Source organism: Chiloscyllium plagiosum, chromosome 3 (genome assembly GCF_004010195.1).
Source record: "Chiloscyllium plagiosum isolate BGI_BamShark_2017 chromosome 3, ASM401019v2, whole genome shotgun sequence".
NCBI lineage: Eukaryota > Metazoa > Chordata > Chondrichthyes > Orectolobiformes > Hemiscylliidae > Chiloscyllium > Chiloscyllium plagiosum.
In genome coordinates, this window is record NC_057712.1 from 60,548,383 (window position 1) to 60,576,348 (window position 27,966).

Below are 27,966 nucleotides of genomic sequence, written 5' to 3' on the forward strand. Positions count from 1 at the left end.
GGACTACAGGTCATTCCAACATAATGTGCATTTCGTTAATGGGAATTCGTTGCAACACTATTGACGAATTGGGGACACTTTCTAAAGCAAGAACTTTTAAAGCATGATTTTAACACAATTCTGGGTCCATTGGAATTTAAATGGTGCTGCTAATATGCGATTTTCTTATAACCCAGGATAGCCTGAGAATGGAACTACTGTGTTATAGCAGAACTGAATGTAATACGTCACAGTATGGGAGAAAGCTAGCTAGAAACATGAAAAGAAAGAATTTCTATTACCATCTAAAATGGAAAAAAAAATCAAATAAGTCAGTACTCTACAAGGTGACAATGTGCAATTAATACTTGGTGTGATGATACTATGGCTTTCTGAGATATATTTTGTCCTTTTTTTGGTTTAAATGAAGCGAGATTGAAAGAGAGATGCCAATAGATCTTCTTAAAACCAACAAACTAAGAGCTTGTAAGGCCTTGGGGCTTGTTTTTGGAAACTGGAACAATAGAAGCAACCATTCAGAATGGGGTCAAGCTCCCACAGAACTAGGATTCTTAGTTTTAGCTTTCAACAGTTGCTGAGGTCTTAAAGCTGCTTTTCCTCTGTTAAAAAAAAAAGTCAGGGTTCTCTTCCTGTAGCTAGAATTACATGTGAGACCATCTATTTTACTGACAATGATAGAGTCATCTCTCCTAAAATGTTAGCTTGCTCTCCACCTCCCCCCCCTCCCCAAGATATTGCCTGACCTGCTGTGATTTCCAGCATTTTTCGTTTTCAGTACAGATTCCAGCATCTGCAGTAATTTGCTCCTATTTTACTGACTTGACTTTTGCCAATTGTGTGCTTGTGGGATGTTACTATATTGAAACAGTTAATGAGTAGTTTATTATTTTGTTAAGTGTTTCAATAGAGTTCAGTTAAAGCAATAGTTTCCTTTTATTTTTTGTCTGTAATTTAAATATAATGTATGAATAAAGCGCGTTTTGCTTCAAGTCCCTGATAGTTTGACCAGTTGCATTGCATCTAGAGCACAATGCCTTGCACCTCCTTTTAAAATAAGAAAATGTTCAAGTTTAGGCTATCTCCTTGACATACTTTGAAAGGGTTTGGTCTGGTCTATAACATTAGTAATAAAGAAAGGGCAGAAGTAATGAATAAATATTTTGCTTCTGTCTTCGAGACAGAGAAAACAAAAATCAATCCCAGTGATACCTGTAAAATATGAAGTGGAGGAAAGACAGGAACTTGGTGAAATTTGTCATGAAAGCAGTCGTACTGAGTAAACTGGTAGAGCTAGGAGTTGATGAGACTCCAACTCTCATGGACTTCAGATTCAGGCCTTAAAAGAAGTGGCTAATGAGGTAGCAAATGCATTGGTGTTAATCTTTCAAATTTGTTCAAGTCTGGAAAGATTTAATTGTACAGGAAACAGTAAATACAACTTCTCTATTCAAGAAGGAATGGGAGGTAGAAAACAGAGAAGTATAGGCCAGTTATGAAGTCTGTGATAGGCAAGTTGTGAAAGCTGATCATTAAGCAGGTTACAAGGTAATGTGAAAAATCAGAATAGTCTGTGAAAACAAAATCTGGATTTCCTTGAAGGAGTAACATGTGTATGGATAAAAGGTAATGCCCATTGATGTACTTGGATTTCAAGAAGGCATTTGACAAGCTTCTATACAAAAGTTTTTATGTAAAATAAGGGGTGGGAGGGGTATTGTAACATACCAGCGTGGAGGGAGGATTAGCTGAATGGTAAAAACAAAAGAAGAAATGGGTATGTTTCAGATTGGTGACATGTGACCAGTGAAGTCAATTATAATTGATAAATGCTGTAAAGCAGCGTATTGAATTGATCCAATATTTCTTGCCTCCTTTTACCTGTTTTGTTTCTTAAGAATGGAATTCAAATAGTTACCCTGGCTGAGGAGTCTAGAACTAGGTATCAGAGTCTCTGGATAAGGGGGCAGCCATTTAGGATTGAGAAGAGGAGCAATTTCTTCACTCAACATGCTTCAAATTACTGGAATTTTCTTCCACAAATGGATATTCAGTTGTTGAGTATATAGAAGTTAAAGAGCGATACACGAGAGAGCCCTCTCCAATGAGTACAGGAAGTTAGATTAGATTCCCTGCAGCGTGAAGACAGGCCCTTCGGCCCAATAAGTCCACACTGATCCTCCCAAGAGTAACCCACCCAGACTCATTCCCCTAAATTTACCCCTGACTAAGCACCTAACACAATGGGCAATTTAGCATGCGATTCACCTGACCTGCACATTTATGGATTGTGGGAGGAAACTGTAGCACCCAGAGGAAATGCACGCAAACATGGGGAGAATGCCTGTGTGGAATTTGCACAGTCGCCTGAGACCAGAATTGAACCCACGTCACTGGCGCTGTGAGGCAGTAGTGCTAACCAATGAGCCACTTTGCCACCCAAAGTTTTCCTTATCTGAGTCTTAAATGACCTGCCCCTTTTCCAGAGATCATGTTCCCTGGTTTTAGAGTCACCCATCTACACCTTTACAAGAATGTGACAAGTTTCAATCAGATCACTTATGATTATTAGAAACTTTAGAGAATACAGATCCAGATTTGTCATTCTCGACAGAATTTCTCTCTACAACTTACAAAATCATAGTGCCCTCAATCCTGAACAGACCAATTTGAGCTGCTCTCCAACATGTGTAAACAGAATTATCATGGTATCATGATATCCTACAATCTCAACGACTTTTCCCTCTCATTAACAAGTCTCTTCCTACCAGCATGAGAATTTTCCAATAACATGCGCAACCTCAGACTCTTGGCTTCCCAATTACTTGACCTCCATGTTGTAAGTTTGCTCGCTAAGCTGAAAGATTTGTTCTCAGAAATTTCACCATGCTCGGTAAAATCATCAGTGAACCTCCTTTGGTGTTCTATCCCACTTGCTATTTATGTGTCTTGGTCGGTTGTCTGTTGTGGTGGATGGTATCACTTCCGGTTCTTTTTCTGAAAGGTTGGTAAATGAAGTCCAAATCGATATTTTTGTTGATGGAGTTCCGGTTTGAATGCCTCTCGGAATTCCCATGCATGTCTCTGTTTAGCCTGTCCCAGATGGATGTTTGTCACAGTCGAACTCGTGTCCCTCATCGTCTGTGTGTAAGGATACCAAGATAGTTGATTGTGTTTTTTGGTGGCTAGTTGGTGCTTGTATATCCTAGTGGCTAGCTTTCTGCCTGTCTGACCAATGTAATATCTGTTGCAGTCCTTGCAGGGTATTTTGTATATGACGTTCATTCTGCTGGTTGTTGGTACAGGGTCCTCTAGATTCATCAGCGGCTGTTTCAGTGTGTTGGATTGTGGGCTACCATGACGCCAAGGGACTGGAGTAGTCTGGTTGTCATCGCTGATATGTCTTTAACATACGTAGTTTGGCTAGAGTTCTCTGGGTGATCCCATGGGTATCCTGTTGATTTGTTTGTATGCCTGGTCTTTGAAGGTGAAGTGGGCTGTGAGGCAAAGGTTTATGAGCTTGACAATGCTGTCCTTGCTGTTGGAGTTGATGCTGTCTGGTGTTTGTGTCCTTGGTTCGTCCAGTAGTGAGGCCAGTGTTTCTTTGGCCAGGGTGATGTTTAAGATATGAATAGGGCCGTCACTTCAAAGGAAACTATGACCTCGTTTGTCCTCTACATTAGTGTCTTTGATGTTCAGGAATTCCTGGGTGGAGTGGATGGAGTGGCGCGAGTCCTTGACTGGGTATTTCAGTTTGCGTTGAAATTCTTTGGTTAGTCTGTATGTCGATGTGCCAGGAAGTGAGACTATGGGTCTGAGGGGGCCCCCGATGATGTCACCTAGCATGGTGACGAAATATCTGAGAAAAAATCCTCCAGCTCAGCATGCAAACTAACAACCTGAACCACAACCTGAGCTATAAATATTCATAAAAACTGCATCTTGACCTCCACGTCTGAAGGTAACCAATCGACGAATATTCACTGTAAGCCAACAGATTCCCAGTTACTATCACTCTGCACGCCTTGCTTCCTGAAATGAACTATTCAAATCTATGAGTCTATCTGTCTCCATCACATCTGCAGGTTGTCCTCTGCAATTTCTGGTGTCTTTAGCTTGATGCCAGCAATAAACACATCCACCTTTCACTTAAACATTCCAGGCCACTCCCTCCATAATACTATGATTCGTTCCTTAATCATTCCCCAATATCCCCTTGTTATGGTGAGAGGGCAGGTAAGTGGAGCTGAGGCCCACGAAAAGATCAGCATGATCTTATTGAATAGTGAGCAGATAGCCTACTCCTGCTCCTAGTCCTTAAGTAGACTTTGCATTGGGACAATTCTATACAAGTGGAGGAGGTTCAGCACTGTCCCTTCTCTCCTGACAATTCAAGGCTTCGAACATTCCATCCAGTGAAACAATGATTTACATGTTCATTTTTCAATAACGTAGTCACTGCTCCCATTGTGATTTGCTCTGCATGGACAAAATTAAATGCAGACCGAATATCTCCGTTGTGGGACACCATCATTTAGTCCAGAAGCATAATCTCAGTCTTCCAGTCATGTGTCATTTTAATTGTGCATATTTTTGCCTTCATTCAACCCTTAGTCCTCAGCTTCCTGAAACGTTTGATGAATTTCAGTGTAAGCACTTCATTCTTAGATTAGGCGTCATCCTAAAAGCTTCTAGACTGAGGGCAACAATTTTAGACTTCAATCTCTGACCACTTTCTTTTCTTTGAAGATTCTGTTTTACTTTCATTTTTCCCTTTGTTTTGCATTCTGACATCAGCTATTTAGAATTTTAGCCTTCATACATCCTCTAGCTATGTGTATTTCATTACTTGTTCCATTAATACATGCTTTGGGCTGCACAACCAACTTTTTTGGCATTTAATCTCTCCAGTCTTCCACCTTATTACAGAACTTCCCTTTTTATTCTTTTTAAATCTTCTTCTCTTTCACTTGCTTAAAAATCTTGGCATTTCTAACTTGACAAGTCCTGATGAAAGGTCAAGGATCTGAACTGTAATCTCTGTTTCTCACTCTGAACCTGCATCCAGCATTTTTGGTATTTATTTCAGATTTCCAACTTGTTCAAAGCAAAGTACTGTAGATGGAGGAGATCTGAAATGAAAACAGTAAGCGCTGAAGAAACTCCGCTACTGTGGTAACATCGGCAGAAAGAGCAAGAGTTAACATTTCAAGTCCAATTAGACTATCCTTCAGAACACTTATTCTGATTCCAATAATGGGACTCTAAACGTAAATATAGTTTCTCTCTTCATCGACTTTGCCAGGTCTGCTGAGTTTCTCCAGTGTCTCTCTTTATTTATTGTTTGCTTCTTGGGTAACATTAGCAAAAGTAAGGAAAGACATTGTTGAAGGTAACAAGAAATCTGGAATAAACTAGCCAAAAGGATAACAAAGCAAACACTACATAGAAATTCAGGGGGTGTGGCTTTGCAGGCTGGACCAGCATTTATTGCCCAGGCCTGAGTGTCCTTGAGAAGGTTGGGGTGACTAACTTTCAACAAGACTTTATTAAAAACTTTAATTAGAATCTCAGTAACAAGAATACTTCGCATAGGAAGACAGCATTAACATCACAAGTGAGCCATAATGATTCAAATTGCAATTGTGTTATTACAGAACTCAAATGGTAAAATTCAAATGAGCATTAATATCTGAAAAGGAACAGAAAAACAAACCCAGGAGATGTTGAGGTAGTTGAAGAAGGTTTTGAGGGTGGCAATAAAGCTCTTTTGGGTGATAAGGGGGCTTCACTCTCTGTCATTTTCTCCACATAGTTCACTGGGAACCAACCGGATTTGCCTCGCATTGTACCATACAACCAGCCTGATTCCCCTTCAGTTGTTTCATCAACCTGAGTGTTACACAACAAAATTAGAACATTCTGCAGTCGAGTCTGCTGAAAAAACATCTTGCATTTCAATCCCCAGATGTTGTCATGTCAATTGCTATTGCTAAGTAAAATATATATATATTATATATATAAACTACACTGTACACATTTTACAGATATTTTAACACAACAGGGATGGTAGGTGAAGGAAAAGTCTCTGACTGAAATCTGCATCCTTTCATAACTTCTCCTCATCCACACAGACTAGAACGTGATTCAAGGTCACTGCAGACATAGTTAATGGTGAGGGTATTACAGATGGTTTCAAAACCCAGTCTAAAAAGCTAAAATTGAAAAATTGCAATGCTATGCTGAAATCCCTAGGGTCAATGGATGACAGTGGGACTGAACATAGTGCTAATGTCTTACACTGTTGTTGAGATTTATCAAGGTACGGCACCAAATATTGATACCTGTGGAACCATGTATCAGCAAGATTTAAACTACAGAACACAGAATGAGAATTGGTTCAACAGAGGGAGAGTTGGCGAGAGAAATATCATATACCACAACACAAAATCTTATATCCACTGATTTAACATCACAAAACAACAAAAAAATGGATTTTCATGAGCTACAAAACACTGAAATGTATTTTTTGGCTAACTCATTAGAAATACAATAGGCTGCTGTGACAAAGGCTGGAAAAACTTGGAAATTATTTGATCAGTTGATGTAGCAGACAGAGCTTTTGGAGACCCTTATGTATCTGCCACAGCACTTGGGTTTTCACTTATGCTATGGTTAGATGCAGTAACACAAAATAAAAGAAACAAGTGAATAACTAGTCGAACTGGAAAAAAAAACCTACCTCGATTAGATCTCCAGCTTGAAAGCTGAGTTCATCATAATTTCTTGCCTCAAATGGATATAATGCTCGATAAGTTATCAAGATTGCTGACTTTGCAGGCAGGGAGACTTTACTTTTGTTGAGTGGCACTGTAGAAAATACATATACAAAAAATCTTAATTGATTCTTGCTTGTTTGCTTAGCAAGCACATTTTAAATTATAACATTGGTCAAATTCTCATTTTGATGGATAATATCAAGAAGTAAAACCTAGTCTTTTTTTAAGAACAATGTGCCAAGCATTGTAACTAATGGTTTAGGAAGTTGATAGCTGGGTAACAAAGTCATGAAATACCTCGAACAGAGTCATGTGGTTTGTGCAATGCTATTGAAGTACTCAACATAGTCTTCTGTTGTGATAATATAGAGGTTCAGCCTCTCAGATTGTGGAGTGCTCTCCATATGAGGAAAATTGTTCAGAAATAAACAGACGAAAATCAACCTTGAGGAAAGCAGCAAGAATATCAAAAAAAAAAGGAATTCCTAAGGACATCTGAAAATGATGATTATGCATGGTCAATAATGTTTACTAACAGATTCAGAGTTCCAACAGTGTGGAAACAGGCCATTTGGCCCAACAAGTCCACATCGACCCTCCAAAGAGTAACCCACCCAGATCCATCCCCCTACCCTACTACTATACATTTACCCCTGACTAATGCACCTAAACTATACATCCCTGAATACTACAGGCAATTTAGCATGGCCAGTTCACCTAACCTGCACATCCTTGGACCATGGGAGGAAATCAGAACACCCAGTCGAAACCTACGCAGACACGGGGAGAATGTGCAAAATCCACACAGACAGTCCTCCGAGGCTGGATTTGAACCCAGGCCCCTGGCACCATGAGACAGCAGTGCTAACCACTGAGCCACAGTAATTTAAGTAAAATATTTGATTTATTCAATGTTTTTGCTTACATGTTTAAATAGTCTATTCTAGTAAACCCTTAGTGGAGTGAGACATTTAATGTAATGTATTTATATAAATAAATCACATGATTTACAGGAAAATTACTAAATTTAATGCAAAAGCATTTTTGTATGATTGAAATGTCCATAAAAACACGAACTGAAGTTGTCGTCGCTCTGAGAGATCAGAATATTGAGCTCAAAAAAGGTCGTAGTTCCATAACTATAACAGAAAAGACGCAAGGCAACAGATTAGCTTGTAGTAGCCACCAAGTTATACATGCTCATCACCAACAGAATGCCAGCTTACGTACAATAGCAAAATACTGTAGCTACTGGGCACCTAAAATAAAAACATAAGATTCTGAAAGAATTCAGCTTGACTGGCAGTATCAGTGGAAATTAAACAGAACTTTCAGGTTGATGACCTTTCTTGTCACATTTATTTTTGAGCTGTTTCTCTTTACGGAAATGCTACCAAACCTGAGTTTTTCTGTTTTTATAGCAAATCTTGCTTGTTCATTCTGTTAGTCCAATGAAAATTACTCAAGAAAAACCTTCAGTTAAACTAAAATTAGAACAGTGAAAGTAAACAAATGTGTCTTTCCATAAAATTATCAGAACAAAACCTCAAAAAAAACCCAAATGGATAAATATTTCTGATTACATGTCCTCTTGACATGTAGAGAAAATTATACAGAAAACAGCAAAGCCTCCTTAAATAATAAAATGATTGCAGAAATGTTGAGGAATACCGTACTAATTTAGTTAAGGAATAGAGGGATAAATCAAGTGAACAAAAATAGCCTAAAATTAGATTTGTGCAAATTTATGGAATCCATGATGTAAGATAAAAATGAGTGAAAAATTTAGAAAGAAAGTGAGAATTGACTTGTGAAACACAAGTTGCCTTTGACAAAATGCAACTTTCTGAAAACTTGACCCAAGTAAAGAATGTGTACACAATACTTTAGAAGATATGTGATAAGGTATCTTAAAAAATTGGCTTGTTACAAAAATGCATATAACATGTGAAATGTAACATATACACTGAAAGCTGGATAGATCAACAGGACGCAAACTGTTAAGATTTCATTAGTGTAGATCAGGAATAGTGTACAGCAGGCATCTCAAACACTTCCACATTCCGTTCTTTCTAGCTAATTAAGAGCACAATTTGGCATTTGTTGATGCAAAAGGGGTGTTTGACAAATAGTTAGAAATTAAGAGCTTGCACCTGAATAGCAACTTTCATGCCTTCAGGACATACAAAATATTTCACACAAGAAAGACTTGTTTCATTGGCTAAGTGTGGTCAAAATGGTGATGTAGGAAACATAACTGTATGCATTCAGCAAGGCTCTATGAACAGCAACAATGAAATAATCTGTATTCCTTTCTAAGTGATACCAATTGAGATTATAGATTGGCCAGGACACTGAAACTGACCTGCTTCCCTCTTAATAGTCTTCAGATCTTATAAATCTGGTCAGGAGGGATGAACTAAATATTCCTGTCTCTGGAATGGAACCTGAACTCATAAGCTTCAGACTCAGAAGATAGTAAATCAGACTGTTCTGGTGAAAACCCATATATGTACCTTCTTTCCTTAATCCATATGTTGGTTTGTCAGGGTATTTCAGAACATCCTTCAACTTTTCTTGTACATCAGTCTTTGAGTGACGCTTCTCAGCTTCACCTTGCTTTATTGTTTCCTGTCTTCTCCTTTCTTCTTCTTGTTGGCATTTTTCCTCTGCTTTTCTAAGAGTCTGAGCTTTCCTCTTCTCTTCTTCTTCAGCTTCTCTTTGAAGCTGTGTAAGTCTCTTTTTCTCCTCCTCTTCACGACGATGCTTCTCCTCAGAGAGCCTTTTACTTTCTGCTTCTATTTCCTTTTGCCGAGCAGCAAATGCCTCAGTTTTCTGATTTTCCTCCTCACGGATCTTGTCTTGAAGTCGCTCTTCTTCCAACTTCTGCTGTCTTATCTCCTCTTCTCTTTTGATTCTTGATTTCCAGAGATTCTCTTTTTCTTGCTTTGCTTTTCTAAACAAAAGATAAACACAAACGTAGTACAACTTAAAATTACAAAGTTGCTTCAGATGATGGTCAGTCAAAAACTATATTGTGGCCTGCATTGTCCCATCATTGTGCACTGTAAGTGGCAAATTTGAAGTCTTTAAGTATACCACACGATAAATACAAACTAACACAGAGTCTCAATAATATGACACTTCTCATGAACTATGAAATTTCTTTCTGGACCAATAGCAACTTTCAGTTTGGAAACTCAGCAGAATTAGAATGAAATACAGACATTTCTTCTGGGAAGAGATGGAGTAAATTCATATTGGACTTCATCAAGCTCAGTTTCTGATAAGTCAATCATGAGGTAGCATCAATTGTAATTAATGTCTTAACTGGACAGACAAGTCGCCTAGGGTGGTATATAACCATAAGCAGCCACATTCAGGAAAACTCCAGCATGAGTCAAAACATCTTGCAATAATTTACAGCAATTCTATTTAAATTTATTTCACTCCGTCTTATTCTAGATCATTTTAGGTCTCCTAACTTTAAAAAGAAAGACATACACAATTCAGTGGATGCAAATACACTGTAGAATTTTCAGCTACAGTCATGGAAAAAAGTTCAATTATTAAGCAATAAAATAATGCACAAAAATCACCTTATTGCTTCCTCCTCTTCCTTTTTTTTCTTTGCTTGATCTTCAGCTTTCTTTCTTTCAATTGCTCGAATTTTATCATCCTTGATTCGATAGAGCTGCTCCAGGGCAAACTGCTGTTTGCTGTAGCTTTCCCGCAGCTCCTGTTGGATGATGCAGAGCAACTTAGCTAACGCTGAAGATGCTTAAGTTTTGAAACTATTATTAACATAAATTAGTCCTAAGAGTGCAAATGGCACATGCATCTTACAACCACTACTGAGATGGAAATGCTGAATGTGCATAAGTTAAGACCCTGCACCCACTGCAGCCACCACTTGCTGTACACAGACTCAATTTTAAAAATAATAGAAACATTTCAATTTACTTCATTATCTGTACAAATGTAGTTAATGAATTTTTTATTTGGAAAGGTGCAATGTATTATTAATAAAGGAAACAATTTAATTAAACTGCACAGAAAATGAAACAGATCTCAAGTATATGATGAGGAAGGAAGAGTACTTTTAGATTTAGTATTTTCTAGTCAACATTCACTTCCATTGACAGTGGATTAGGACATATGAAGGTAAGAATTAGAATAAGGATAAGTAGTCATGTCATTGGACTAGCGGTGTGAAGCCTGATCAACAATCCAACAGATTTCACTTCATGATCAAAAATATGCAATGAAGTTGAGCTCACTTTAAAATCTGTAAGCCAGTTAAAATGGCCATGAAATTATTGGGATTGTCATTAAAACTTAACTTGCACATTGGTATACATTAGAAAGGCCTACACATGATTCAAGCCCTAAACTACTGTGGTTGATATTTAAGTTTCCATTTCGTGATAACTAGAGATTGGTAATAAATGCCAGATTTGTCAGCAATGACCAATAAAAAATAAATTAGCTGAACATTTTCAAGGAAGCTATGCTGACAATGCCTGTGGATGCTGATCAACCTATCCCAACTTCCCATCATGTTCAAATTTAGTTAAAATTAAAGTTGACAAAGTGAATGTAATTTGAAGTTTTTATATATAATGCCTTACAGAAGCTCTTTATGTTGAATCACAGTTTTATCTCAACAAACTACAACCATCCAAATAAGCTTAATTAAACTTTGTCAGAAATTGACATTAACTATTAAGATATATTATAAATTTATCGCAAGTGAAGCCTGTACCAATGTTCAGTTTTAATATATTTGTGAAAACTCAATCAGCATATTGAGATTGTGTGGCTCTAGGCTCGAGCTTGATTACAGATATGGAATGCAACATACATGCAAGTTCCAATTCTGCATGTTGAAAACAAAATATTCAAGTACCTATCAGCTATTCAAAAAAAGATAGTTTCAACACACTGCTCTCCAAATGTGTGGATGTGTTTGATAGTATTTAATACACTGTACACAATGGCGGCACGGTGGCACAGTGGTTAGCACTGCTGCCTCACAGCGCCAGAGACCAGCCTCAGGCGACTGTGTGTGTGGAGTTTGCACATTCTCCCCGTGTCTGCATGGGTTTCCTCCGGGTGCTCTGGTTTCCTCCCACAGTCCAAAGATGTGCAGGTCAGGTGAATTGGCCATGCTAAATTGCCCGTAGTGTTAGGTAAGGGGTAAATGTAGGGGTATGGGTGGGTTACGCTTCGGCGGGTCGGTGTGAACTTGTTGGGCCGAAGGGCCTGTTTCCACACTGTAATGTAACCTAATCTAAATAATCTAAATCTAAACACTGAATGCAACCGTAATGGAGCAAGTTCAAGCCATTGATTAATCCTTGCTTCAGCATTGTTAACACGACCTTAATTTGGAAATAAATTATCTCCATCCTTTTTTGAGACATCAAACCATCAAAATAAAACCTCGCCAAGGATGGATGTGTCATTTCTGTATCTCTCTCCTGGCAAACAGTGTGCATTTTCACATAAGATGACTGAAGCTCCAGTGAGCATAATTTGCTAATGAAACATACTAAAAGTTGTAAATGTTGATCACTTATAGTCTTTATGTTATTCTTCTGAATTTTGTTTTGTATTTTGAACTGTACTTTTCAGTTCAAAGGACAATCAGATATTTGCAATCAGAAATCTTAGAATTATCCAGGTTTTGCAGTTTTAAAGATGAGATTGTTGGTCAAACAGCTAAAGTTCATGAATATCTTCAGGTCGTTCCTTTCACTCAAATTCATGAAAACACAAACCTCAAAATTACAGGGCCTACCAATATCACATACTTCCCAAATCTGAAAAGATCCTAGTTAACTATAGGTGAAAAGAAATCATGTAAAAGGACAGAATTCCAGGAAACTGGTTCAAGATGAAAAATTCTAATATTATACATATTTATCTTAGTTTTAACAGAAATTTGCCTTAGATGATTAATATCTAATCATGGAAAACAATCCACAATATGAAAGTTGCAAACATTTGTAGTAGTTGAAAATATAATTTATTTCTAAACTATAATACCAATGTAGAGTCTGGGAAAGTGGTGTATTATCAGTTGCTATTTTATGGTTAGATTATGGGGCGGTAATACATTATCGCTTTTAATCTTGACCTACTGCAATCTTTGAATGCAGTAGGTTTCTGTTCTGGTTCAAAAATTTTCAAAGACTAAATGAAGAATACAATTAATTTTTCTGGTGCAGTTTACCCAGCTTTTTGCAGAAATGTTCTAAAATGTTCTAAAGCCGTGTGCCAACAGCAAGTGATGGGAGAATGTTCAATGACCATCTTCTAATGGATAAACACTTTATTCAGCATGAAACTACTCCATACTTCACATTGTCATAGCAAACAATACAACGCAAGTCTCCATTGAAAAACTATGTTGGCCCCAATTTTCCCTTTGACATCTTGTTCCAAGGCACTTGCCTAGTTGCTGTTCAGCTAAAATTTTACAAAATTAGCAAGATTTTAATTGACTATGTTCAAATATTAATGCACATTCTACAAGTGGGAAAACACCTGGGTGGGGGGGGAGAAGAGTCCAGGGCAGTTGGCAACAGGACAAAACCTCAATCTTCTTCCACTTTTATTCAATGGCTTTTGCCAATAGGAAGTTAACACTACAGAAGAGGAGAATATTTAAAAATTACGATTTGCTCTTTTTTTTATCTCATAAGCTCATGAATAAAAACAAACAACCTGAAATCAAAAGAAAACAAGCTGAAATATCATCTTACTTTATGAAGGAATTCTATCTCCAATTTTCCCCTTGATTCAACTTTTAAAGCAGTGACGGTATGTCATGAAGAACTCTTCTACTAACAACTGAATGCTCCTCTCATCACTTCTTGAACCCATCCCAGATTCTCCAAGCCTGTCACATTATTAGAGTTAAATGGGAGGATGATGGAGGGAGAAAAGTTGATAAATCACCTCATCCACTCTCACATATTCCTTTGAAAATCTTCGTAATATTTTACAGGCAGGAATCCAGGAGCAACAGCTTTCCCTAACTCATGAAACAAAGTACTGGCTGCGCTGGGAAGGGTGAATGGAAAGAGCCCTGGGATTATTTTCAGAATTGTCTCAATAAATACGGCAGTCTTTATTCCATTATTTGCTAGCAATATTGCCATTTTGGATTGCACTGTACTTGAATAAACTTTGCTGTCATAGAAGGAAAAATTGAAGCCAATGTGTAAATAATTCAATACAAGCAGATCAGCAAGAAAAAAACAAAATGATCTGAGATTAATGGGGTTATTAAATGGTAAAATAAAGATGGAAAGCATTAGTAAATCTGGCACTGAAAAATAGCAGCCAACAATGAAGTATGACTAAACACAGCACATGGTATGCAATGATGGACAACTGATGACTACTGAAATTGCAAAATATGGATTGTGTTTTACTGCTTACTGTCATTTTGTTAAAATACCACAGGCACTGCAACTCTAAAGAGGAAATAGCATAGAGGATAGCTATTGCATTCAAGAGGTACTGGAGATTGTTCAATAGTACTTACAGTCTTCACTTCAATTACAAGTGACTGATGCAGCATCATCACGATCAGGATCAGAGAAAGTTTGTAGTACACCCTATCCACATATTTAAAGACCTAACCACATAATTACATTAAAAGCACAAAATCAACGTGGGAGACAATTATGATCCTGACTGGTACAACCATTTTTAGAATTCACTGATCTGTTTTGCATTAGTTTGTTTCTGACTGTTGTGTATTTTTAATTTAATTGCCAGGTATCAGTGGATTAAAAAGCCATTTACCAATTTAAAATTGACATTTGGATAATTTTGTGTTATTTAACTATGCAACTAGGAACTGAAGTGAGATAGCACCTAACTCAGGTTTTCTTTTCTATAAAATTATACACTTTTTAAAAAAAACATGGCATGAGCTTTTTCTTAAGAAATGGAGTTGCATTTACTGAGCTTTTGGAGAGGCATACACATGGATGACTCTGGAGTGAGATTATTTTTTAGTCAGAGACTGAGAGCTGTATGCTGGTCTACTTGTTCAGCTAAGTAGTTGATTTTATTTTGGATTTATATTTCTTATTCCTTATTTTTTGCATGCTTAATGTTAACTCTTTGGGTAAAGCGGGGTAGTGTATTTTATATATAAGATGCTCATGTAAGCTGCTCCTTTTTTAAGATTAATGACATTGAGGGGATACAAGAGACAAAGAGTTATATGGCTCGTAGATTTCAGGAAGTGATTACACAGCAGGATCAGTCAGATAGCTGAACGACGGTCAGGAAAGGTAAGAAGGTAGTTCCGAAGTCTCCTGTGGTTATTCCTCTCTGAAATTCAGGTTTGGGTATTGTGGAAAAGGATTGCTTCTCAGAGGAAAATGGAAGAGACAGTCAGATCTTGGGTACTAAGAATGAATCTTATGTTAGGCAGGGTTTGACAATACCTAAAAGAATAATGGTTATAGAGGACTCTTCTTTCAAGGGCACAGACAGGAGATTTGGCAGCAGTGAGCACAAATCTAGGATACTCTGTTGCTTTCCTGGTACCAGGATTAAGGACATCCCAAAACAATTAAAGCATATTGTTAAAATGGAGGATAAGAAACCAGAAATTATTGTACACATTGGTAGGAATGACATAGTTATATCAAAGATTAAGGCTTTACAGAGTGAACATAAGACTAAGAAAAAATAACTTCAAAAGTAGTAATATCTGGTTTACTCCTGGTTCCAAATTCAAACGAGGGAAAGAATAAAGGAGATAAATCAGTGGGTGAAGAGGTCGTGTAACATTCAGGGATTCAGTTTCTTGGATCATTGGGATCTCTTCTGGGACAGAAATCAGGGTCCCCAAAGGATGGGTTTCACCTGTACTGAAAAGGGATCAATATCCTAGTGGGGATATTTGCTAATTCTATTATGGGATACTGTAAACTATTACAGAGACAGGGTCGAGGGATCCTAAGTAGCAGAGTAAATCGAAAGAGAAATGAGAATGGTTTTTGAACCTGAAAAGATTAAGTTAATTAGAAAAGGTAGATAAGAGCAAGTCAGAGAATGAGGTAACTGAAGAATTAAACTGCATTTATTTCAATGCAGGGATCATATAGGCAAGGCTGATGAACTCAGGGCATGTTTGGGAACATGGGATTGGGATGTCATAACTATTGCAAAAACTTGGCTGAGGGTTAGACAGGCCTGGCAACTCAATGTTCCAGGTTTCTGATGCTATAGGAAGGACAGAAAGGGAGGCAAAAGAGGAGGAGTGGTGTTTTACTGCTGTAACTAAAGAAGTTTTTTTGAAAAATCATCCAGTGGAAATATGTGGGTTGAAATTTGAAATAAAAATGGAATGATCACCTTGATGGGATTGTACTAAAGACCGTTCCCCCTCCCACCACCACCAAGTCAGAGGGAAGTTGAGAAATAAATATGTAGAGATATTTCAGATATATATAACAATAATAAAGTTATAATAGTAGGTGATTTTACTTTTCCAAACATGGATTGGGACTAGGAGAAAGTGAGGACTGCAGATGCTGGGGATCACAGCTTAAAAATGTGTTGCTGGAAAAGCGCAGCAGGTCAGGCAGCATCAGGACTACTATAGTGTTAAAAGCTTGGATGGTGAGCAATTTGTTAAGGCATTCAAGAACATTTTCTTTATTAATATGTAAACGTTCCTGCAAGAGAAGGAGCAACGCTTGATCTTCTCTTGGGTAATAAAACAGAGCAAGTGACTAAGGATCACTTTGGGTGCAATGATCAGAATTCTATTTGTTTCAAATAATTATGAAAAAGGATACAGCTTCCATAAAAATTAAAGCTTTTAATTCAAGTAGGGCAAATATTAATGGTATGAGACAAGAACTTACAAAAATTAATTGAAGTACGCTGTACACAGATAAAGGGATGTCCGGTAAGAATGAGGCTTTCAAACGTGTGGTAACGAGAGCTCAGAGTCATTAAGTTCTTATTAGAGTGAAAGGTAAGGCTGTGTAGGATTAGAGAACATCGATGAATAAAAATATTGGAGGTTCTAGTCAAGAATAAGGAAGAATCATACTAGATATTAACAACTGGGTTCAAATAAATCTCTTGAATAGTACAAAGAATGCAGGGCACTCTTTAAAAGGAGATCAGGAAGGCAAAGGTAAATAAGGTTAAGGATTAAATAGATTCTACAAGTACATTAAGAGCAAACGGCAGCCAGAGAGAGAGGGTAGGGCCCCCTAAAGATCATAGAGGTCATCTTTATGTTAAACATCAGGAGAATGGGAAAGATATTAAATGAATATTTCACATCAGTTTTTACAGTGGAGAAAGAAAAGCTAGACAACTCAGTAAAATTAATATTAGCATTTTGAAAACAGTCCATATTACAGAAGAGAAGGTGCTGGAGGTCTGAGAAAATATAAAGGTGGATAAATCTCCAGGACCTGATCTACTATTACCCCGGTTTTGAGGGAAGATGGGGAGGAAGTTGAAATATTCGTACCATCCATAAACACAAGTGAGGTGCTGAATGACTGGAAAGTGGCTAATGTTGTGTCTTGTTTCACAAATGGCTGTAAGGAGAAGCCTAGGAACCATAGACCCAAGCATCTGACTTCGGTAATGGGTAAGTCGTCAGAAATAAATCTGAAAGATAGGATTTTTATGCATTTGGAGAGACAAGAAATGATTAGGGACAGTCAACATGGTTTTGTGCAAGATAAATAGTCTTGATTGAGTTTTTTGAGGAAGTAACCAAGAGTAGTAGTGAGGGCAGAGCAGTAGACATTACTAAAGCCAGGTAGAGTCATAGAGTAATAGAGATATATATCATGGAAAAAAGACACTTCCATCCAACCCATCCATGCTAACCAAATATCCCAACCCAATCTAGTCCCACCTGCCAGCATCTGGCCCATATCCCTCCAAACCCTTCCTATTCATATACTCACCCAGATGCCTTTTAAATATTGCAATTGTACCAGCCTCCACCACTTCCTCTGGCAGCTCATTCCATACTCATAGCACCCACTGCATGAAAAAGTTGCTCCTTGGGTCTCTTTTAAATCTCTCCCCTCTCACCCTAAACCTATGCCCTCTAGTTCTGGACTCCCCCACCCCAGGGAAAGGGCTTTGTGTATTTATCCTAGCCATGCCCCTCATGATTTTGTAAACCTCTATAAGGTCACCTCTCAGCCTCCGATACTCCAGGGAAAACAGCCCTAGTCTATTCAACCTCTCCCTATAGCTCAAATCCTCCAACCCTGGCAACATCCTTGTAAATCTTTTCTGAACCCTTTCAAGTTTACAACATCATTCCTATAGGAAGGAGACCAGAACTGCATACAATATTCCAAAAGTGGCCTAACTAACGTCCTGTACCGTCGCAACATGATCTCCCAACTCGTGTACTCAATACTCTGACCAATAAAGGAAAGCATACCAAACACCTTCTTCACTATCCTATCTACCTGCGACTCCACTTTCAAGGAGCTATGAACCTGCACTTCAAGGTCTCTTTGTTCAGCAACACCCCCGAGGACCTTACCATTAAGTGTATAAGTCCTGCTAAGATTTGCTTTCCCAAAATGCAGAACCTCGCATTCATCTGAATTAAACTCCATCTACCACTTCTCAGCCCATTGGCCCATCTGATCAAGATCAAAATCTAAGGTAACCTCCTTCACTGTCCACGACACCTCTAATTTTGGTGTCATAAGCAAACATACTAACTATACCTCTAATGCTCTCATCCAAATCATTTATATAACTGACAAAAAGTAGAGGACCCAGCTCCAATCCATGTTGCACACCACTGGTCACAGGCCTCCAGTCTGAAAAATAACCCACCACCACCACCTTCTGTCTTCTACCTTTGAGCCAGTTCTGTATCCAAATGGAGAGTTCACCCTGTATTCCATGAGATCTAACCTTGCTCACCAGTCTCTCATGGGGAACCTTGCCAAACGCCTTACTGAAGTCTACATAGATCACATCGACCACTCTGCCCTCATCAACCCTCTTTGTTACTTCTTCAAGAAACTCAATCAAATTTGTGAGACATGATTTGCCACCCTTAAAGCCATGCTGACTATCCCTAATCGGTCCTTGCCTTTCTAAATACATGTACATCCTATCCCTCAGGATTCCCTCCAACAACTTGCCCACCACTGACTTCAGGCTCACCAGTCTATGGTTCCCTGGCTTGTTCTTACCACCTTTCTTAAACAATGGCACCATGTTAGCCAACCTCCAGTCTTCTGGCGCCTCACTTGTGACTATCAATGATACAAATATCTCAGTAAGAGGTCCAGCAATCACTGAAATCTCCTTACAAATTTGTTTCTCAATTTCCCTCTGACTATTAGGGGGTCTATAATACAACCCCAGTAAGGTGACCATCCCTTTCTTATTTCTCAGTTCCACCGAAATAATTCCCTGGATGTATTTCCAGGAATATCCTCCTATGTACACCTGTAATGTTATCCCTAATTAAAAATGCCACTCTCCCTCCTCTCTTGCCTCCCTTTCTATCTTTTCAATAGCATTTGTATCCTGGAACATTAAGCTGTCAGTCCTGTCCATCTCTGAGCCATATTTCTGTAATTGCTACGATATCCCAGTCCCATGTTCCTAACCATGCCCTGATTTCATCTGCCTTCCCCGTTAGGCCTCTTGCATTGAAATAATTGCAGTTTAATTTATCAATGCTACCTTGTTCTCTGTTTTGTCCTTGCCTGCCCTGACTGTTTTGACTTGCCTTTGTTCTCAACTGTACCAGTCTCAGATTGAAATCTTTCCGCACTATCTCCCTGGGTCCCCTCCAACCTTCCTAGTTTAGATCCTCCTGAGCAGCTCTAGCAATCTCCCTGCCAGTACATTAGTCCCCTTACAATTTAGGTGCAATCTCTCCTTTTGTACAGGTCACTTCTACCCCAAAACAACTTCCAATGATCCAAAAATGTGAATCCTTCTCCAGTACACCAGCACCTCAGCTATGCATATGCCCTATCCTATTCCTGCCCTCACTAGCTTGTAGCATCAGGAGTAATCCAGATATTACTACTCTCGAGGACCTCCTTTTTAAATTCCTACCTAACTCTCTGTAATCTCTCTTCAGAATCTCAACCTTTTCCTTTCCTATGTCATTGGTTCCAATGTGTACAATGACTTTGTGCTGGCCCTTCTCCCCCTTGAGAACATTCTGAGATATCCTTGATCCTGGCACCAGGGAAGCAACATACCATTCTGATTTTTCGCTGCTGGCCACAGGTCTGTCTGTATCTCTGACTAGAGATTCCCCTAACACAATCGATCGCTTGGAACCAGACTTACCTCTCATTACACTGGAGCCAGTCTCAATACCAGAAACTTGTCTGTTTGTGCTACATTCCCCTGCAAATTCATCACCCCCTTCATTTTCCAAAACATCATACTTGTTTGAAATGGGGACAGCCACAGAAGACTCCTGCATTACCGACCTACCTCTCATACCTATCCTGGAATTAACCCATCTATGTGACTGTATCTGAGACCCCCCCGCGCCCCCCTCCAATAACTGTCATCTATCACATCCCCTAGCTCTTGTAAATTCCTCATTGCCTCTAACTGCCTCTCCAACTGATCCATTCGATCTGATAGGATTCACAATCAATGGCATTTATTGCAGATATAATCTTCAGTAACCTGTAAACTCTCCCTAAACTCCCACATCCTACAAGAACAGCATATCACTCGAAGGGCCATTTTTGTTTCTTTCAATCTACAGACCCAGAAAATAGCACTGACTTACTTCTCTACAAAATACTGCTCCAGGTTAAATTAATACTTATGGCTTATATTTTAAGTTTAATCAGGAGACATAGCTCAATAAAACATATATTCAAGAAAGAACCCACTCTACTCACTACTGCAAACTTATTTTAAGGCCGCTCTTAAAATCCACTTATCTGCTTCTGTGCTGTGACCTCGCCCAGACAGGTTCCTCCAAGATCAGTTGTGAATTTCACTGTTTTTAAAATTTCCCAGACACTCTCCGATGTCCAGCGATACATGAATTCAACAGCAAAAGGCACTAACTGCTAACTCTGTCAGTTGGCAATGTGGTTTTCTTTCTCTTTGTCTCTCTCTCTGTCCTCACCATGTGCTTCCTTTGTCTGTTCTTCTCCCTTTTAAAAGTGCTGTTGTTCTGACCTTTTTTCTCTCTAAAGTTCCAAAACAATGCAACAGCATATAAACAGTAATTGCTGCTCCTGGAATTCAAGGAAGTAACCTCCAACAGCTAAAACACTTCAAAAATGAGCAGCTGTTACAGCCAGAAATTTGAGTATAGAAGTTGGGGCATGATGTTGAGGTTGTACAGAGGTCACTTCTGGAGTACTGAGTCCAGTTCTGGTCCCTTTGTTATAGGGGAGAGATTATTAAGCTGGAGAGGTTTTAGCAGAGATTTACCAGGATGATGCTGAGAATGAAAGGTATGGGTTAAGGATAGGCTGGGACTTTGTTCACTGGATCAGAGAAGGTTGAGAGGAGACCTTATAGAGGTTAATAGGTCATGAGATGGATAGATAAGGCAGGTGTTGTTTCCCTAGGGTGGTGGACTTCAAGACAAGGGGGCATATTTTTAATGTGAGAGGAGAAAGATTTTTTAAAAAGTGGGTCAATTATTTTTCATTTTTTACAGAGAGTGTAGTTCGTATGTGCATTGAACTTCCTGAGGAAATGGTAGATGTAGGTACAGTTACAATGTTTAAAAGATACTTAGGTAAGTATATGAATAAAACATGTTTGGAGGGATATGGGTCAAGTGCAGGCAGGTGGGACTAGTTTAGTTTGGGAACATGGTTGGCATGAAGGTCTGTTTCCATGCTGTATGACTCTATAACTTACTTTATGTGGAACCATATAAAGATGACCACATTCTTGAGGCAAAAGGGCATATTTCTATGATTTAGCACATTTGAATTTAAATATTTGTTAATGTGGCTAAATTCACCCGTTAAACATTGCGTTTCTCAAAAGGAACAGCTACTACTGTGCAACAAATGTTCTGATTGCGGTATGCAATAGATCAGTGTATGCTTATTTTTTTTTAAATCATCATCTTTCCCAGAAACTAGGAAAAGCCCAAACCCACTAATATGTATGCCCCTTTATGTAAAATTGGAAAATATCACGTGTTATTTTATTATAAAAATAAATATTTTAATATATACGTTTTTCTAATCATGCAAGAATTTACAATGGAAAATGGGTGACACTGTGCTGAAGCTCTGTATGGCTACAATATCTTTACTGGTCAATTGATGGCTCTGCTTGTTAAATAAACAATGCCCTGAAAGATTTATTGGTGACTGCTCAAAATCTTGGTCCTGTGCACTGAGGATATATTGTCCATAAAGCAAAAAACAGTAAATGACAGAAACAGTAAGACATGAAAGCAGGAAGAGAATAAGATATTTTTCAGCAAATAACCTTCAATAAAAGGAACAAGCTGCTGAGACAGCCCAACAGAGAGAGAAGGCACTCAAGTACAAAGTCGTCCAATTTGTCACACTGTAAAATAACAAAGTTGGGAAATAAATAAACAAAAGATCTGTTTTTAACTGAATGCACAGAAACAATGTTGTGGCCAACAACAGAATATGCTTAAGAAGTGCATCATAAAAGAAAAGTAGGAGGGGGAAAAAAAATCAAATTTCTCGCAACTGGTCTGTGAATCTAATGTTGGATTTCCAACAGGACTCTGCCCCTTTAAATGTAACCAAATACATTAATTTAACAGATTAAGCAAGTTAATGCATGAGTAAATATATCAATAATTTCAACCATTGTCCTAATTTTCTCTGATTTCACCATAATTATCAATGATCAGGAAATCAAATAAGTTCACCAAGGGTTCAGGAAAGATTTACAAGGATGTTGCCAGGGTTGGCGGGCTTGAGCTATAGGAAGAGGTTGAATAGGCTAGGGCTATTTTCCCTGGAGCATTGAAGGCTGAGGGGTGACCTTATAGAGGTTTATAAAATCATGAGGAGCATGGATAAGATAAATAGACAAGGTCATTTCCCCCCAGGGTAGCGGAGTCCAAAACTAGAGGACACAGGTTTAAAGTGAGAGGGGAAAGATTTAAAGGCTGCCCTAAGGGGCAACCTTTTCACACAGTGGTGGTACATATAGGGAATGAGCTGCCATAGGAAGTGCTGGATACTGGTAGACTTCCAACATTTAAAAGGCATCAGGATGGATATATGAATAGGAAGGGTTTAGACAGATATGGACCACATACTGGCAAATGGGGCTAGTTTTATTTAGGATATCTGGACAGCACGGATGAGTCAGACTGAAGGGTCTGTTTCCATGCTGTACAGCTCTATGATTCTATGAGCTCCTATAAGTAGGAGTTTTACAATCAGGATATATATTCTTTTAATAGTAATTTTGAAAAGGTGAGTGAAATTCAGAGCAGACAAAGTCAGAGCTTTCTAACAGCCAACTGATCATTATCTGGTGCACTGTCCTTGGAAATACCTCTGCCAACCAAACAACATCGTCCACCTAGAAAGTATAAAAGTTATTTTCCCTTTATATTGATATTTATTGAGAATTGTCCAGATGAGTACATATGCAAAACTCAACAAACTGTATTTTTGTCAGCAATATTTGGAAAAAAATAGCTGCTTTAGGAATAATATCGAAAGAAAATTACAATACTGAAGTGAAACAGAAATGCCATTATAGTTGCAGGTAAGTCTTAAGAAAATGTTCAATCTGTCTGACCCATTTAGAATTTCACTGTTCTTCCCTTTTGAAGCGGATGAGTTTTTGTGTATCAGAATCCAATTCAACAGTCATGTTAATTCTCCCACTCCACCCTTATTCATTTTCTCTTTGATCCGAACAGTAGTGAATATGTGGATCCTTTCCCAATACTTTAAAAGGCTGGTCCAAGCCTATTTCTTCCCCATGCTGGTAGCTGTTTCTTTCAATGTCCTATATTTCTCTACAATTTTACTCCCAAGCTCCTGTAATCCGTGTCATTCCTCTACTCCATCATTCTTTGTTGCATCATTTTCCCTTTTAAGTTTGCCTTTATACTTCTCTGCTTTGTATTTAACTTGGCTACCCAATGATCTTATTCTGATTTTCTCATGTCTATTCACAGATGGCTACGTAGATTCAGAACAACCATTATAACCAGTCCTACTGGTTTAGTCTCCAATTATTCAGATTTCTAGAAGTGATTAAATATCACACCTGGTCATACTTGCAAAAACTTCCAAAATACCTTTCCATGGCTTCAGAAATCTACTCTAATTGCACAATAAGCACTTTATGATCATACAACATGCTGATATGAAGAGTTGCCCATAATTATTCTTTAACCTGCTGTTCAAATTGCAATGCAAGGACCTTACTGTTAGGGAAGCAGAAACATCAATAAATCCATTTCATTTTATTTCTTGTTTTTAATAGCTACACGCTTTTGATGTCTTCAAAGCTAATCAAGAGATCTTGTATTAATTTTAAAGTACATTCACCGGGAGCAGATGCTTTACTAGTGTAGAGTTACACAAAGATTTTTTTTGAAAGAAAGTATTTTTGTTGCCCATGCTCCAGTTTCCATGCTCATTCTAACCACAGTTCTGTTTTTCTGACGGAGAAGATATGTAAAGTATCCGACGCATGCATCGTAAAGTGACAACAGTGGGACAAGTCATGAAGATGGTCAAATGTATGAGGTTTGAAATACTAAATGTAATCACTGAAAAGTCAACATGGGAAAAGCAACCAGGCTCTCATCTTACGGACAAGTAGATAAAAGCATATTCTTCAGAATTTTAGCACAATTTATTCAAATATCAGTAACTTTGGATGTCTGTATTAGCAAAGATCATGTGCAAATTGATTGTATAACTGTATAATGGAACTGACTTGAACGGTAATACAGAAGGAGTAGAGGCATCAACTGCAAAGTGATCAGAAAAGGTACCAAGCAGCAGTCACATGCTTGTGGGAAAGGTCAGAAACAAAGTTATTCATCCCTTTATCGAGAACTAGCATTGGGAAGTTTGTGCAGGTTTCCTTCAGACATTCAAAGATCTTCTGAAAGTCAATTCAAAATTGACCTTGGAAAGGTTAGCAGATTCAGAGCTGAGCAGGTGATGGGAAAATACATATCTAAAGTGAGGGAACATATTAAGGAAGAAGAATGCAAAACAAACAACCAACTAAGAGACAAACATGGAAATACTTATCCCACTTCAAACAGAATGCAACATTGAAAATGAAAATGAAAACAGAAATTGGTAGTGAGACTCAACAGGTGTGGCAGCATCTGTGGGGAGAAAACAGAGTTAGAGTTAATGGTTCAAGTCCAGTGACTCATCAGAACTGTTAGCAGTTAGGAAAAAGTGCCTCTTATACCGAAGACCAAGGTTTTTTTTATGTGGGGGGTGGGGGCGGGGGAGGGGTGGTGGCGGTGGTGGTGGCATTTGTTCAGTGGAACTGGAACCCATTCAGATAGAGAGAGACTGGTATGAAAGGTGTAGGTAATCAAGGAAATAATGGAAGGAAGGCCTTAACCATCCCCATCCACCACCATCCTCCTCCTCTGCCTGGCTGAGCTCATCCTCGCTCTGACCAACTTTTTAATTCCTCTCGCCTTCTTCTGATCAAAGGTGTTGCCATGGGTACCCATATGAGCCCCAATTATACCTGTCTCTTTGCAGGTACGTGAACATTCCTTGCTGCAATCCTACCTGACCTCCCACCCACAACCCTTTCTCCAGTACATCACTGACATCAAGCGCTACTTCTCCCTCACATTCTGAACTGGAAATATTTATAAACTGTGTGTGTGCGCGTATATAGCGCTGAGGACTGTATACCTTTTCCCTGGGACCAATCACTCCCTACTGCTATGATCAATAGGACCCTTGGCTGTGATTGACCCATATCCCACAATCTGCCCTCCTCCCTTTCACAATGACGAGAGGATCCCCTGATCCTCACTTACTACTTTATGCATCCAAACGATTTTAAGCTGCCATTTCCATTACCTCCAAAGGGATGACATCATCAGACACCTAATCCCTTCCTGATGGCATTCTGCAGGGTCCATTCCCTCTGGGATGTTCAGGTCCACTCCTCCTTTATTGCTAAAATATCCTTAAATCTTCACGGCGCCTTCCCATGCAATGGCACAAGGTATAATACCTGCCCATTTATTTCCTGCCTCCAAGTCCCCAGACACACCTTCCAGCTGAAGGAGCACTTCACCTGCGCTGCATACAATCTAGTTTACTCTATTTGCTGCTCACAGTGTGGTCTCCTCTACATTGAGAAACAAAGCACAGACAAGATGACCACTCTGTAGAACACCTGCACTCTGTCTGCAAAAATGACACTGAGCTTCAAGTTGTTTGCCACTTCAACACACCACCATGTTCTCACGTCAACATCTGTGTTGCCGGCCTACTATAGTGTTCAAATAAGCCTCAGCGCAAACTCCAAGAACGAATCTCATTTTCCACTTGGAGACCTTGCAGCCTTCAATATCAGGTTCAATAACCTTAGAGCCTGATTCAATCCTTCTATGCTTTTTTACTCACCCCTACACTCAGTCCCATTATGGTATGGATTGCTTTTAGCACAGTCACCCATTCTCACCTACTCCTAGGCCCATTAGAATATTATATGGGTTGATTTCAATACAGTTCACCCATTATCTTCTCTTTTTGGTTCTTATTATTATTTATTCAGCTTTTCTTCTGTCCTGGCCATTATCTCCTTGTTTACCTTCTTCTTTCATCTCTCTCTAGCTCCATCGCCACTTCTCCACCACACCCACCTCACTTCATTTTGAGCATAAGTACATTTTCCCACCTAACAGTTCTCATGAAGAGTCACCACACTCGATAAATTAACTCTGTTTTCATCGCACAAATGCTGCCAGACTAGAATTTCTCCAGCAATTTCTGTTTTTGTTTCAGATCTCCATCATCTGCAGCTTTCATATTTTACTATTACAATAGAACATTTGTTCAGGGCTCCTTCAAGAGGACTTTTCAAAATGATTCTCTCTATCACAGGGTAGCCAAGCTAAGGCTCATAACAGTAAATGGGATTGTGAACCAAAATTTGGGGAGTGGCAAGCCATGGAGCCACTACAGAGTGAAAAGCTGCAAGGCAACTTTAACTGCTTGCAAATATTTGCAATCGCAGGTGTAGCCTAAATTATCAACCTGGAGGCCTGGCTCCTGATGAGTCAACAAAAAGGTTTCAGAAGCCCTGAGCTGGAACGAAACAGGTGATATATGTGTGGGGATACCACGATGAAAACAGAGTTAATTTCTTCTCTGAATGACATATCATCTTGATTTGAAATGTTATCACCATTTCTTCATATTGCTGCAAAAAGCAAAGGTCGGGACTGCTTACCTAAAAATACTGAGGTACACCTATATCACGTAGACTGAAGCAGTTCAGATGGTAGCTCACAACCACCTTCTCAAGGACCGCTAGGGTGGGCAATAAGTGCTTGCCTAAAAGGAATTATAATAAGCTGGACCAATGGGTGGCTGATATCAGTACAAACAGCAGTGTCACTGGATCATACATCAGTGAAGCCCCCACTTTCAGTACTAACTCTGGCAAGTCAGTCAATCTCAGTTCGAATATTAAAATTCGTTGCAGTACACTTGGCCCGAGAGATAAAAAACTAAATTAAGTAATATTCCAGTTTTGATTGCAATCCAATGATTCAACATGAAACAGAACAGGGAGATATTTGTTCAAAAGGGCCAGTTTAAAAATCAAGAAATGGAACTGAAATTCAGAAACAGAGCAATATTTTTTCAGCTTATATAATATTGATGGTATTGTTTAGATATTACCTGTAATTGAGTATTAAAAGCATCCATTTCAGAAAGTTTGCTGGCTGTCTGTTTCTCTAGCTTATTCAGTTGTTGTCGAAGTTGTTCACAAGACTCTTTCTTTTCTGCATGATTCCGACTCAACAGCGTGAGACTCGTAGCTGAAGAACATAAATTTCATGAAATCTAGATAGCTTGTAGAATGTATATCAGTTTTGTTTTAATTGTGTAAGATTTAGCGAGTAGCCACTATTATGTTTAAGGAAGGGGACGGTCACTAGACCAACAAC

General features: G+C 38.7%; 1 protein-coding gene across 6 annotated transcripts in view; it reads right to left on the minus strand.

Moving 5' to 3' along the window:
* LOC122543943 (intersectin-2-like) overlaps positions 1–27,966 on the minus strand; it is a 198,915-nt gene that overhangs the window by 67,492 nt on the left and 103,457 nt on the right. For 4 of the 6 annotated variants that reach the window (XM_043682952.1, XM_043682913.1, XM_043682905.1 and 1 more), the window contains 6 exons: positions 27,698–27,837; positions 22,275–22,355; positions 10,376–10,515; positions 9,293–9,732; positions 6,740–6,867; positions 5,714–5,889 (listed from right to left, as the gene is read on the minus strand). In XM_043682952.1, coding sequence (XP_043538887.1) covers positions 5,714–5,889; positions 6,740–6,867; positions 9,293–9,732; positions 10,376–10,515; positions 22,275–22,355; positions 27,698–27,837 — 1,105 coding nt within the window. The remainder of the gene's footprint in view (positions 1–5,713; positions 5,890–6,739; positions 6,868–9,292; positions 9,733–10,375; positions 10,516–22,274; positions 22,356–27,697; positions 27,838–27,966) is intronic. The other 2 variants (XM_043682942.1, XM_043682931.1) reach the window with 1 other exon arrangement.